This window comes from Phoenix dactylifera, chromosome 14, assembly GCF_051530095.1.
Source record: "Phoenix dactylifera cultivar Ajwa chromosome 14, Ajwa_hap1_PhDact_Kaust_v1.1, whole genome shotgun sequence".
NCBI classification, from domain to species: domain Eukaryota; kingdom Viridiplantae; phylum Streptophyta; class Magnoliopsida; order Arecales; family Arecaceae; genus Phoenix; species Phoenix dactylifera.
Genome location: NC_143203.1, coordinates 12,970,373 through 12,985,290, shown reverse-complemented (window position 1 = coordinate 12,985,290; position 14,918 = coordinate 12,970,373). Strand labels below are relative to the sequence as shown.

The following is a 14,918-nucleotide window of genomic DNA, read 5'->3' as shown; positions in this document are numbered from 1 at the left end:
TAAGAGAAAGCATCGGCAAAAACAGGGCTTCCCTGACGCTACCAAAAGCGTCGGCAAAAATAGATTCGCCGACGCTTTAAAGCATCAGTAAAGCCAAAAGCATGCCCAGTTCTGGATTTTCGCCGCTTTTTTTTAGCATCGGCGTAGGCGTCCAGTTTACCAACGCTTTAAAGCGTCGGCAAATGTATTTTTGCCGACGCTTTTTTTTAGCGTCGGCGTAGGCGTACAGTTTACCAACGCTTTAAAGCGTCGGCGTAGGCGTGCCACAACTTTTATTTACCAACGCTTTAAAGCGTCGGGATTGCTTTTTTTTTAAAAAAATAAAAATACGAATGTAAATTATAAAAACACATTATAAAACAATATGAACCTGTATTACATTTACATTGACACAAACATTCCAATCATTCGAAATATTTAAATTGTCATATAATCAAACTACTTTGTCACTACTATTGAACAATTCCCACACCAATCCTTCCCTCTCACTATAATCATATAATATACAGTAATGTTGAACAAGTTATAATTACAATTGTTGTTGTCTGGTAACCCTGCTGCCATTGCTCTTTTTGGTTTCTAAAGTCGAGCCTTCATGGCCCTCCCATACAGTCATTGTCATCATCTTCTCCATCCTCATCATCTTCACCTTTATCCCATGGAGCTTTTCCACCTCTCAAACTTCTTAGAGTAGGTCGTTTCCTCTTGACATTAGCTGTGCACGTAGCATAATCCATAACATCTTCCCTAAACAACCTCTTGAACTCCTGCATTACAATATCATATTATGAATTAGTGCAATATGGAAATTTTATATTGTCAGGGGCACGAGAAAATGCTTAACACTAATAGGATAATAGATTTTAACCTCTAAAACAGTCAATAATAGGGCTATGGTTGGGAAGTAAAGGGAAATACAACATGAAATGTTTTCAGCCAAGTGTTGCTCTATAGTTATGTGACTAATTAGCCAATAAAATGGAAGCATATTTACTTTGATGTGAAGCTGAAGGCTGACCAAATTGCTGATAGATGTATGTCCGACAAAACAGGTTTTCAACATAAGATAGGAGAAACGAACCAAATGTCCAGAAGATCCAAACACTTCATGGTGAAAAATGTGATATTATATTAGCAGTGCAGAAATACGATGTAAATTAAGAAATCTAAAGTTTCAGTGGCAAACCTGGTATTTTTGAACCATATCTATAGTTTCAGTGGCTGACGCCCTTTTATGAACTCCAGCACGGATTATAAGTATCCAAACAAGCATTATAAGCCTTTATCAAGTGTGCACGGATTTTCCGAACCATAGAAAATCACAGGCCTTGCTACTGTATCCTTTGGTTCTCAAAAGCATGTATCAATCATATAACATTTTAGAAACACCCCTCTTCATCTGCCCAGATGTAGTTGATAAGTCTTCATTCTCAAGAAGATCAAGGGGTAGAAATTCAAAATTGTAGTGTCAAGCAGATATCTTGACAAGGAGATGCAAATTTGCATGACCAGTCACATGTACAAACTAGAGTTAAAATAAAATATAATGCAAATGCACAAAGCATGGCAAGTACGTACCTGTGTTCACCTTTTTGAAATTCATCAGACTTTACATGCAGTTCTAACTTGTGTATGCAGGAAAACTAAGACCAAATATTGAGAGCCATCCCACAAGATTTGTAAGCTCACTCACCAGGTTATAAACTCATGCCTGTTGCTTAAAACACAGCCTTGAATGCAAGCAAGCATGAAACACTGATAATCATTACCCAAAAGAACTGTCTCTTTCTCTTACATAAATGATCAGAAATTCCCACAAGAAGTTTCAGAATTAAAACTTGAGAATGACCAAGCATTTAGATGGTGATAGCTAAAAGTTAAGAAAATAATAAAAAATATTAAAGAAGCTGCAAAAAAAATTCAAAGCACAGATCATCCAATATTCCACCATTATGCCTATCTAATTTATAAAGTACTCTTAACTTTTATCATTCAGCATAAATATAAACATAAGCATACTCATTATTTGTTGGGCATGATCGACAAGCTGTCACCTTCACGAATACTTCCAGACTCTATGTTAGAAGGAGAAGAGATGTGGAGAAAGGAGGAAAGTAAACTTCTTTTCTTATTTCTTGAAGAACAGCTATAGCCCTCCTTTTATATGGGAAGATGGTTATCGTGTACAACTCATATACAGCTACAGCTACAGTATAGGTCATCTACAGCTATAACTACAGTATAGGCTCCAACGGCTAGTTTACAGCTATAGCTAAGCTAACATCCTCCCTCAAACTCAAGATGGGAGCGAAGATGCCAACTTGAGTTTGCGAACCAAATCACGATGACGCCCCGGTGGATGTGCCTTCGTAAAGATATCAGCAAGCTGATCCGCAGAAGCAACATATATCAACTGAATAGTATCTTGCTTGATATGATGCCGAATGAAGTGACAATCTATTTCAATATGTTTTGTTCGCTCATGAAATACATCGTTACGAGCAATCTGCATGGCACTCATATTATCACAATGAAGAGGAGAATGGCTAGTCAAGGAAACACCCATATCATGTAGTAACCATCGAAGCCATAAGAACTCAGAGGTAGTATCTGCCAGTGCACGATACTCAGCCTCTGTACTGGAGCGAGAGACAACTGTTTGCTTCTTGCTTTTCCAAGAGATAAGAGATGACCCAAGTAAGAAACAATAACCTGTGGTAGAGCGACGATCTGTAGGATCTCCGGCCCAATCAGCATCAGAGTAGGCCTGTATATCTAGAGTGGAGTGGGCTGAAAAATAAAGGCCATGAAACAATGTACCCTTAACGTACCGAAGGATACGTAAGACTGCTGCATAGTGTGTAGAGCGTGGGGCATGCATAAACTGACTAACCAGGGTGACTGCATAGGAAATATCAGGGCGTGTCACGGTCAGGTAGATGAGACTGCCAACCAATTGCCGATACAGAGTTGCATCTGTCAATGGTTCACCATCGGTGGGAAGAAGCTTAACATTCATTTCCAGAGGACTATCCACGATCTTGCTATCTGTCAACCCAGCACGAGATATCAACTCGGAAGCATACTTAGCCTGTGAAAGATAGTAGCCATCGGAGTTGGATGTCACCTCGAGACCAAGAAAGTAGCTGAGGGATCCTAAATCCTTCATTTCAAATTGCTGTCCAAGAAATTGCTGAAGTGTATGAATTCCTAACACGTCATCTCCAGTGATAACCATATCATCCACATATAGCAAGAGAAGAACAATACCAGCCTCGGATCGGCGAATAAATAGGGCAGAGTCATATGCACTAGGAGTGAAGCCCTGTTGAGTGAGGACTGAGCTGAACTTGGAAAACCAAGCTCGAGGAGACTGCTTGAGGCCATAGAGCGCCTTTCGAAGACGACAAACTTTTTCCTGTGGATGAATAAGACCTGGGGGAGGTTGTAGATACACTTCCTCAACTAAGTCACCATTGAGGAAAGCGTTCTTAACGTCCATCTGATGCATCTTCCATTGCTTAACAGCTGCAACTGCAAGTAAGGAACGAAAAGTGGTAAGACGTGCAACTGGAGCAAAAGTTTCCTCATAGTCAATACCATACTCCTGGGTGAATCCTCGAGCCACAAGACGGGCTTTGTAGCGTTCCACTGAACCATCAGCGTGAGTCTTGATCTTATATACCCACTTACATCCTACTGCAGTCTTTCCAGGAGGCAAGTCAGTCAGATCCCATGTATGCGTATCATGAAGAGCTTGGAGTTCATTAGACATGGCCTTCTGCCAAAGGGGATTAGAACTGGCCTCGCGATAATTGCGAGGCTCATAGAAGGTAGCAAGGGCATAAAAACAGTGATAATCATTAAGATGAGACGGGGTGGATCTTACCCTATTAGAGCGGCGAAGAGTTGGAAGAGGCTCGGAAGTTCCGGTTGTGATGATCAGATCAGTGGACGATCCAGACTCTGTGGAATCGGACGTAGAAAGATTACCTGATGAGCTCTCATTACCTGCATCAGAAGGGGAATCTGGAAAGAGATCAACAGTGGATCTATTGAAGATGGAGGAATACTGAGGAGGACCCGTGAAGAGTGGAGATATGCTAGTAAACATCTTGTGTTCCCAAAATTGAACATGTCGGGATATACGAAGTCGCTTGGCTATGGGGTCATAACATCGATAGCCTTTATGTTCGATACCATATCCAAGGAAACAACAAAGACGTGAGCGTGGTCCAAGTTTGGTATGTTCATGTGAAGGAAGGAGAACAAAGCAAGCACAACCGAAAACTTTTAGAAAAGAGTAATCAGGGACTTTTTCATTAAGAACTTCATATGGTGATTTATTTGAGATAGTGGAAGAAGGTACCCGATTGATGGTATAGACTGCTGTAAGAGCAGCCTCTCCCCAAAAGGACTCAGGTAATGCGGCAGAAAGAAGGAGAGACCTGACAGTGTCCAAGATATGTCGATGTTTTCGTTCGGCACGACCATTTTGCTGAGAAGTATAAGGGCAAGACCGATGGGATACGGTTCCATCTTGTTTAAGTGCTTTCATAAATGAGGTAGAGGTATACTCCATAGCGTTGTCACTACGAAAGACTTTTATAGGTCGACCAAACTGGGTTTTGACCATCTGCTGAAAGTCACGAAAAATGTCAAGCAACTCAGAGCGATCACGTAAAAGATATATCCATGTATACCGTGAGTAGTCATCGATAAATATCACAAAATATCTTGATCCTCCCTTAGTTGGAACAGGAGCAGGACCCCAAATATCAGAGTGTACCAAGTCAAAAGGTGCAGTGGAGAAAGAAACACTTTTAGTAAAGGATAAAGCATTTTGTTTTCCTAATTGACAAGAGACACAATCAAAAGGTTGAAAATGAACTTTTCCTAAATGACCACTCGAAACTAAAGACTGAACGCGAGATAGAGAGGCATGCCCTAATCGAGAATGCCAGAGACTCGAAGATATAGCAGCAACTGATGGGATAGGACTAGAACTAGGTACATGTAATGATGTGAGCTCAAACAAGCGGCCAATTTTACGCCCGGTCCCAACGAGCTGGCCCGTCTTCTGATCCTGCACATCACAACCTTTATCAGTAAAGGATACTTTAAGACCATGTTCCACAAGTTGACCAACAGATAACAAATTGAAAGACAATTTTGGAACAAGATATGTATCAGGTAAAGAAAGAGTAGGAGTAGAGACAGACCCTACATGACTAACATCCATATGGGAGCCGTTAGCGGTATATATCACAGGAACACGATTTAAGGTTGTTTTCAAAGGAATTAAGGAGGAATCAGAGGTCATGTGATTACAGCAGGCGGAGTCAATAAACCAGGAAGAAAGTTTACCTGAGATGGTAGAGAGGGCAGTGCGAGATAGAACCTGATGGACTATTGCCTCAATATCAGCTGTAGTAATAGATGAAGTGGGCATAGAAGAAGAAAAAGACGCAGAATCCGACGATCCAGTAGACGCAGCAGCTGCAATCCGGTATGGCGAGACTGTATAGGCTTTCTGAGCTGCTCTCTCGTCAGCCTGTTTCTTCCTGCACTCTGAGATCTTATGGCCTAGTTTGCCACAATAAAAACACTGTTTCTGAAATTTACTAGTCTTTCCCTTGTCTGACTTTGAAGGAGTAGCTGCAACTACTGGAACAGAAGCAGAATGAATGAGAGGAGTGGGTAAAATACCAGCTGATGTGGCCATAACCATATCAGTAGAAACACCTCGCCGAGTAGCTTGGCGAGTCTCTTCAGATATAAGCTCGGTGAGGGCTACCTCAACAGTTGGCCGAGGAGATCGATGAAGTAAAGAAGCCCTGGTGTTCTCAAATTCATCTCGAATGCCCATCATAAGTTGAATAAATTGCCGACGATCCCTATATTCCTGAAACTTCTTGGCAGAGTCCTCGTCTGTAAAATTAGGATCAGCCTGGGAAAGCTGGTCCCAAAGACTGCTAATCTGTGAATGAAAGTCAAGAATAGATTGACCAGATGCTTGACGCAACTGGTGAATCCTAGACTCCAATTGAAACTGGAGAGCCAAGTCACTCGAGCAGTTATAGCGATTTGCCAAGAATTCCCATGCGAGCTTCGCATTTCGAAATTTGGGAAGAAGAGTTTGAATAGAAGGCATAGATGTATTAATGAACCAAGAGAATCTTCAAAATCAGCATCGGACTCTGTAGAAATCTGTGTAGGAGCCTTCTTGTCTCCGGTGATGAATCTCCATAATCTCCGCCCAATAAGAAAAACAGACATTTGTTGGGACCAAACATTATAATTGGTCCCATCCAAAATAACCTCAATAGGGCGTGTAACATCAGTTGACATAGCTATGATTGAAATCTCAAGCAACTTCTCCCTTCCCTTTTTTTGTTTTTGTTTTTTTTTGTTTTGTTTTTTTTTTTTTTTTTGGAGAAACGTGACGGAGACTTTTTGTACGTTTCTTGTAGCTCGCTTCTCAGACCATGACCACAATTTTTTCTATTTGCCTCTATACTTGGGACATGAGGATGGGCAAAAGAATGTACCTTGGGCAAAATGGCTGTGTCACGTCTCGGGTGTCAGAAAGACGTGACCAAGGCTCCTTGATCTTTCGCCTGTAGGGAGACTCGAGAAGCTGCTGCACAGGGCGGCGGGAGCAACAGCTTTATGTCACCTTTTGCGACGGGATGTGCTGCTGCGGGCGCCCAAGATTACGTCAGGAGGAAAAGACCAACGCGGCAGTGCAGCGGCAAGTTCTTGTGGCGGTTCCGGCTGTCGGACAACGTGAAGACGAAGAGGGCACCAAGGAGAAGAATGGAGTGCTCACGGCGACCGTTCCCAAGGAGAAGACCAAGAAGCCGGAGAATGGAGTGCTCACGGCCACCGTTCCCAAGGAGGAGACCAAGAAGCCGGGGAATATAGAGCGAAAGAAAGCCGGTTGCCTCTACAACGGGCAGCGGACAGTCCTCTTCTCCGGAGCCGGCGCCTGACGTCGAATGGGCTTCTCCTCCAGCGACAGACGGCGGAAGCTCTTGCACTGCTGCGGTAGGCCGGTTCTCCACAAGAAAAGGTATGGCTTCTAATGGAAAGCCACAGTGAGAGGAAGCACGTGCCAGATCCCAACGATCCCGACGATACCACCGCCGCCGAAGAAGAAGTGGCCGGCAGTGGCCTACGAGATGGAGAGAAAAAAAGATTGCTTCAGGATTTCTATGGCTCTGATACCATGTTAGAAGGAGAAGAGATGTGGAGAAAGGAGGAAAGTAAACTTCTTTTCTTATTTCTTGAAGAACAGCTATAGCCCTCCTTTTATATGGGAAGATGGTTATCGTGTACAACTCATATACAGCTACAGCTACAGTATAGGTCATCTACAGCTATAACTACAGTATAGGCTCCAACGACTAGTTTACAGCTATAGCTAAGCTAACACTCTATTTTTCCCATCACGACAGTTCCCATTTCTCTGTATTTATCAATAATTGGCATCGTAAATATCAAAAGTTTATTATTGTTTTATAATAATTTGTCAAATGGCACTGCCAAGAAAGGCTAAATAATTAGGTACAAGGATGCAGAAAAATTAACTTGATGAATCTCCATCACATCTATGGAAAGTGCTAAGATTGGGCAAAAGAGAAAACTAAAGTTCTGATCATAAAGTTAGCTGAACATGATTATTTCGAACCTTTCATGCGCATCATACAACATAAAGCGAACTCTCATCCAACTCTACGAGACTCTTAACATCAACCTAGAATACATGCTCTCCTTTTTTCTTTTCTCTTTCCCAAGTTTACCCTTTTTAACAGACAGTAATAAATGCATTCAGTTTTTTCTCCTTTAACCTGCCTTACAAGAACCAAACTAAATGTGTACGTATCCAATTACTTCACAATAGGAGACCCCTCGGTGCTTCAAATCATGATTGTTCATCCTGAATTACACTACCACTTGCAGCCCAGGGTAACGGGATCGCCATTCACAACCATCTATATAGTTCAAATCAAGGGTTTAAGCACCTCACTGGTGTGGCAGGGACCCATACCTTACTAACATGCAGTACGCGTGCTGGTGCAGGCATAACATAATTGAGTTCTTTTTTTATTATTATTATTTCCAAGTGCGGAGGTAAATCTATATCTGCATGCAAATGAAAGCACGTTCATAGAAATCAATTAACTTGCAAAAGGGGTGAAAATATCTTTTTTTTTTAATTTAATGCTTGGCCCCAAACCTTTGAAGAGGTTTGCCTGCACTTATGCTTGCTAATTAAGCAGGCAAGAATTCTTGGTAGGGCTCCTCGTCTAGGAGTAGGAAGCATGTGTCTCCCTTAATTGATAATTATCTTTGACTTGCAAAATCTTAACACATAAGAGAAATGATGGGTATGATGGAGTAAATGATGGCGGTTGCTGTCGCCGGGAGGTAGATCCCATCACCCCCGGTACATACCACAATATCTCCGCTTGCTTTGCTTGGTCGGATTAATGGCGCAGCTTAGTTCAAGTCAACATTTACAAAGACAGATACTTGAATTCAAAAGGGAATTGAGCTATGCCATGTTCTCAATAGTAGCTTAGTAGCAGTATATTAATAAAACGATATCAGTTTGACGTGATTGAATGTACCACCTTGATACCTCTAAGCTATAGTCTAAAGGCTGCAATCTGATAAAGTATTTCCTACTAGCTTTTGAGAACTAGAATGGGAAAAAAAATCTGGCTGAAATAAAAGTATTTCCTATCATTTTGGTTTGAATAATTCAATGTGGTGATGCTTGAACTAGTATTCTGAAAAAAGGAAAAAAGAAGGGCCGTGATACAATGTGCATATGATAATGACTGTATTGCAACCAACCTAGTTAGAATAGATCAACTCCCTATAGCCACAGTTATAAGACAATGTTGGGATGGCATAACAATATGGATGATTAAAAGTTTTTAACATGCGTGAAGGATGTTCTGTGGAAGCAGGGGATTCACATGGGCTGGGCGAGGCCTGATCTTTTCCAAACTTTTAGTCACGCCTGCAGGGAAAACCATCGGTTCTCTAGGAGGCATAAGGGGCAGATTTTTTAAAATTGCAAATATATTTGCACAGAGGGACCGGTTTCTTTTGAGGAAAAATAGAAGGGCAATTAACAACTTAGGTTATCTAATACTAAAACCTTGCTAACTTTGGATGGTCGAGGCTACGAGGCTAGTTTTTGAGGGAATCTATCATGTACTATTTTCTTGTGGGTGAGAATAAATATCTGACACTATCTATTTCAATCTTTATATATGGAGTGCTTGTATTCGACAAATAGGATTCTAAATATTGATATTAATTCAATGCCAAATTTCCTATGCATTCAGATTGGATATTGACAATACGAATAAAACTACAGATATAAGTCAGATAATTAAACATTGTGAACCATCAAATCAAAAATTTGATTATATAGAAGAAAATTAATTAATTTCAACTTTATATTTTTGCTCCTTAATTTTTTGATTACCATAAGTTTCTTATATAAAACTATGCACTTAAGATATATCCAAATTGGTTCATTATTTGCCCTGCCACATGCTTGTGGGCCTTACGGCCATGTCTGGAGTCACTGATGAATTTCACAAATGTTTGTGGTCTCATTCACCCTCTCATAGGAGAAAGAAAATGATATCATAATTTAGTCTGTACTTGAAAGATTGTATTCAAAACTTGATATAGGAATCACAAACTCCAATCCTTCTCTCAACTTCAACCCTCCTTCCCTAATTAGACTATATATGTCCCATCATTTTGCACAACCAATCCCTGATAGCAAAAAGATCATACAGAGATATCTTTGGCTATCAATTTTGGCGGGACCTCATTCTCAATTATATTAACACTAAGCATATCATTTTCAGAAATTGCTTATCTCAGGACAGTAGCTTTTAAAACTCACAGATTTCTTTAGACATAACTCAGTTCCTTGACCCAACCATATTATGTATTTGGTACTCTATTTAATGCTTCCAAGTCAATTAAATCCATCTATTTTCAGCTCTAATTTCTTGTTTGTCTAATCAAGAAAACAGCCTCCTTCATGATTGTCCTTCCATAATGTGATTGATAGTGAACTATCTGAATGCCGTTTTCTACATGGTGTATATGGTGCTCTTATTGGACTAAACTACCAGAGCAGCATGTAGGCAACCCACAAAGCATCAAAAAGAAATCTTTGATGTAAACTGATGATTCAAAGTACCTGGTGAAGGCTGCTTGATTGACTCTTGTTGAACTAGTGACCACTCATTCTCCAATCTCTGGACCGTTACTTCCATTAAATTCTGACAGTAAAGATGAAGAGTAACAGTGTCATCCAAAATGCCAGTTGACGTTATTAATTGATATGAAGAATGGAACAGACCAACTCTCTTTTCTTTTCCTCTAATTCTTCTAATTTGACACTGTCTGATGATCCCTTCTCCAAATGTAAATTTTCCGTACTATTAGAATCAGTGGTTAATGCTTCAGGTTGATCGATTTCCTTTGCCGCAAGTGCCCTTTCCAGCTCAGCCTTTAAATCCTTCTCGATTAGGTCCATTTCCTGCAACCAAACATCTTTAGCAATAATATTTGCAAGTGAAAAATAAAAATTGCCTATCAAAGAAAATTAATGTGAAAATAAAACAAAATGAAAAAAAATAAAAATAAAACAACCATTTGATAGTCAGTTGAGAAACTTTTAAATTCTTGTAGGTGACGAGCATTTGTTGAGTTATGCTCATTGAATTCTCAGGAAAGGATAAACTTGAAGGAACATGGGCATATCAGAAAGGCAAAAGGAAAAGCACTGCATGAAGGAATTTATATTTAGCGAAATTTTAAAATTACAGTCCAAAAAATTGATACGAACTTAAAACCTCCGGAAGTCAACACCGCTAATGCAGGAAGAAATAAAGAGAAATGGCTTGGAAGTGATAACTTCTGACCCTCAGTTTACTCTGAAGTAGGTCAGCCTCATGCAACTTCTCCTGAATTTTCTTCTGGCAGTTTGATATAGCCTTTTCATATGCAGCATTTTCTTCTTGCAGAGTGGTAGCTCTTAATTGTGCCTACGGAAAATCTCAATGTTAAATTAGGTACATAAAACAAGAAGGTATGGGGGAAAAAAGAAACAAAAGTAGCCAGCAGCTTCACGACAAGTTCTAGGCAACTGGTCCGGATGCAAACTATAGCAACAAAAACGAACACGCAAAGCAGAATAAGAAGCCGTAATCAAAATGAATGAAGCCTGAATAAATGCAAAAGATTGATATGGCAGAACAATTGCTGATTTTTTTTTACGCACAATATTCAGATTGGTCTTTCCTTTTCACTTAAAGAATAATATTTTCGAAGCGTTCTTGAGAATTCTTTCAATGACATAATTTTATCAACTAATCACTCATAGAGAGAGAGAGAGAGAGATCTGATGTTGTCCGATCCAATGCCCCAAAACCCAAATAAAGAAATTTAATGAAAGAAAGGCGTACATAAATTTCACGCGATCCATACAAATGCAACAGAGTATACACGAAATTGAAAAGGGGGGGATGGAATTAAATGGAATTTTGTATGGTATATAAATTGATTTGGGGAATGGACGGAGGAGGGATCAGACATACTTGTTCTCGGGTGGCGGAGTGGGAGTTGAGTTGGAGGGCGAGGGCGGCGTTGGAGGCGAGGGTGTGAGCGTGGAGGTGGGGGAGGCGCTGGGAGATGTGTGCGGGAGGTATTCGGAGCCGTAGATCCTGGATCGAGCGCCTTAGGGAGGCCGTCTTCTGGTCCAGCTCCAGCGCGTACTGCTGCTGCTCCGGCGTGAACACCACAGGCAGCCGCTCCTCCTCCTCCTCCCCGCCCTGCCCGCTCCCTCCCACCACGTCCGCCTCCCACCTGCAATAAAATGCCGGAGAGGAGGAAGGAGGAGCGGAGCTTGCCGTCGGACGTCGCTCGGCGCCGGAGAGCACAAGGGTCGGCCGCTCATCGTCGGAGAGGAGGGAGGAGGAAAAGACCTTTCCGTCGGACGTCGCTCGGCGCCGGAGAGGACAAGGGTGGGCAGTTCGTTGCCGGAGAGGAGGAAGGAGGAGAGGAGCTAGGGCTTGAGATCGGGATGCAGAATGAGGAGGGGAACGACCCGCTTGTTTTTTGTAGTGAATTTGAGTTCTGCGCGTCGTCTTAGGCCACAATAGCGTCGTCTATGCCCGACGCTTTTAGAAAGCGTCGGCATATGTTGGGGCTGGACCGAAAATCGCCGACGCTTGTAAAAAGTGTCGGCAAAAAAGGGTCGGTAAAACCTCATTTTCTTGTAGTGGCAACGCTTTACCGACGCTTTTAGCGTCGGTAATTTCAAACATACCGACGCTTTAAAGCGTCGCTAATTGCAATTTAACGACGCTTCATAGCGTCAGTAAATGTTCAATTTACCGATGCTTTAAGCGTCGTTAATTCAAACTTACCGACGCTTTAAAGCGTCGCTAATTGATTTTTGGTCGAAATTTTAACGACGCTTTAAAGCGTCGTTAGCATATTAATTTTTTTTAAAAAAAATTAAAAAAATTTTAAACCCTGTTTACAAAATCAAAGCCACACACACTAAGCGAGATATACACAAAATCAAACATATTTATCTAAACATTCATATTGTCAAATTACATTCATACTATCAATTTACGTTTACAATGTACTTCAAAAAGCATAAAAAAATACATATAAAACTCCAAAATAAATGCTTCAGGGGTCGCTGGCATCACCATCTCTACGTGCAGATGAAGTATCAGGAACCTGTAATAAAAAAACTTAAGAAGTTAAGAATACGAAAATTATTAAGCTCTTTAAGAAAAATATGATACTTATGCAAAATGTTCAAGTAGATGTAGTAATTTACCTGAGGAGGGACAAACTGATGCAACAAAGATGTAATCTGATTAATCTAAGCCCTCAAAGATTGCATCTCTGTCTGGTGGCTCTGCTTCAACTCTTTTATCTCTACTTTCAGATCATTAACCTCTGCAGTGCTACTACTCTGTCTAATATCTTGAGTATATCTACCCACTGCAGACAACTGAGTAGGGGTAACTCCAACGCCATAACCCCTCACTCGACCATAACGCTCCGAGCCCATCAATTCGGTAAACACCTGAGCTTCGACACCTCTGGTGTTGCCGATTGAAGATGACTCTCCGATACGCTCTGAAATAAGGGATGTAGCTCTGTCCTATATCTCTCAAAAACAATCAAATTAATTTTTGAAAAATTAAAATATATAAAAAATCATTGCACAAATTATTAATAAATACATATAACTATATCTCTCGACTCCTCTCGGACAAAGCTGCCATCTCGGTGGGTGTGAGTCATCTTATAGAACTCCACCTCACCAGGTTTCCTCCCATGGTCTTCCATCTACAACAAAAAGTATGTTGGAAGAGTTTCATCTTATAGAACTATATCATGATACATGCTATATGATACAAGAGTTTCAAAAAGTTTCAAAAAAACTTACGAATTCAGCTCTGAGCCTCGCATAACTCTTCGAGCCTGAAGTGTGAGGAATTGTCTGAGATGCTCGTGCGGCTCGACCAATGTCAGAATATGTCTACCACGGAAAAAGTAAACATTGTAATATATTAAATATATTAAACATTATATAATGTATTGAGAGAGAATACACAACCTGTCCTCTCTCGGAAAACCAATAGTGAACAAGCTCCCTCCACTGATGATGGTATACATCAGAAGGACAAACACGAGCAACCTCCTCCTCTGTCATACCCTCGCGCTTCCAGTCGGCCTTCAACTTCGACTTATATTCTTTCCATTTGTGGTTGAGGAACTTTAGCACCCAATCATGGCTCTCTGGAGGGAGCACAAACTTTTCTACACCAAAATAAAGAATATTATAATAATATTAAATCAAAAAATTAAAATTATAATAGTAAGTAAATTAACATACAGTAGCTATCAAATTCACAATATTAAATTCAATTCTTTACCTATACAAATTTAAGAAGCTTAACTTTATAAGAAGGAAGCATATCATTCCACTTATGATAGTTGAGCGGACACAACTGACCCCTACGCGCAACTGATCCTAAGAAACTTGATAAAAGGCTTCTAGCCCTCTTGATGGGCTGCCCTAGTTCGTTGCATTCAACGACCATCTTCTCATCCTCACGAAGCTGCCACACATCCCGTGCTCGAGAGGAACCCCGTGTCAACCTCACTCTCCCTTGTTCATCTATAAAAAATAATAATTAAAACATTGGAGGCAAATTAATTAAAATAATTAGATTGTAAATGAACTTAATATATGCACTTTAAATCAAATTACCCTGGATATGCAAGTCATCCATAACCTCCTGGCCTGGATGTTGCTGAGACTGGAACTCATGCTGAGACTCGGACTCGTGCTGCTGGGGCTGCTGGGATCGCATGGACTGAGCAGAAGAAGATCCCACCTGAGACTGCTGGAACTCCACATCTCTGAATCATTTTCCTCGGAGCATTTTGTTACCTAAGCAAGTACTTAAGCAATTGAAATCTGTTTAAAAATGCAAGAGTAACTAATGTATAAATCATAAAATATTAAAAATTCATAGGGTACTCCACAGAAAGAAAGGCCCTGATCGCTAATGTATAGTAACTAGTAATGCAATTGCAAGAGTAAATAATTATAGTCCAAATCTTCCACTGGATAATGAATCAACCAAACTCAGAATCATTTGATTCAGTTCTCACGAAATAATTTCTGACAGATAAAATAAACATCATGAGTAAAATCACTATAAATCATAAGAAACATCAAGAGAAGGCTAAGCCAAATCAATTCTCAATTGTGGAAGCCAGCTATTAGAGACAATTCCAGTTTTGTAGACTCCAAAGAAAAGAAACATGCCTCT

The 14,918-nt window shown here is 40.5% G+C and overlaps 1 protein-coding gene across 1 annotated transcript; it reads right to left on the bottom strand.

The window, feature by feature from the left end:
* Positions 1-394: 394 nt before the first annotated feature.
* Positions 395-14,453, bottom strand: LOC149751351 (uncharacterized). Its single transcript, XM_089927300.1, has 10 exons — positions 14,351-14,453; positions 14,178-14,257; positions 11,646-12,215; positions 10,971-11,093; positions 10,406-10,585; positions 10,244-10,325; positions 7,444-7,471; positions 1,187-2,079; positions 995-1,104; positions 395-767 (listed from the first exon to the last, which is right to left on the bottom strand). The coding sequence occupies exons 1-7, from the start codon at positions 14,451-14,453 to the stop codon at positions 7,452-7,454; spliced, it is 1,158 nt and encodes a 385-aa protein (XP_089783426.1). The 3' UTR covers positions 395-767; positions 995-1,104; positions 1,187-2,079; positions 7,444-7,451.
* Positions 14,454-14,918: the final 465 nt, after the last annotated feature.

Coding starts and splice junctions, on each gene's coding strand:
- LOC149751351 (XM_089927300.1), bottom strand. CDS start 14,453: ATGCGATCCCAGCAGCCCCAGCAGCACGAGTCCGAGTCTCAGCATGAG. Junction 10,326..10,405: donor AGGAAAAGAAAAGAGAGTTG/GTCTGTTCCATT, acceptor CTTTACTGTCAG/AATTTAATGGAAGTAACGGT. Junction 7,472..10,243: donor AATCAAGCAGCCTTCACCAG/GTACTTTGAATC, acceptor TGATAAATACAG/AGAAATGGGAACTGTCGTGA.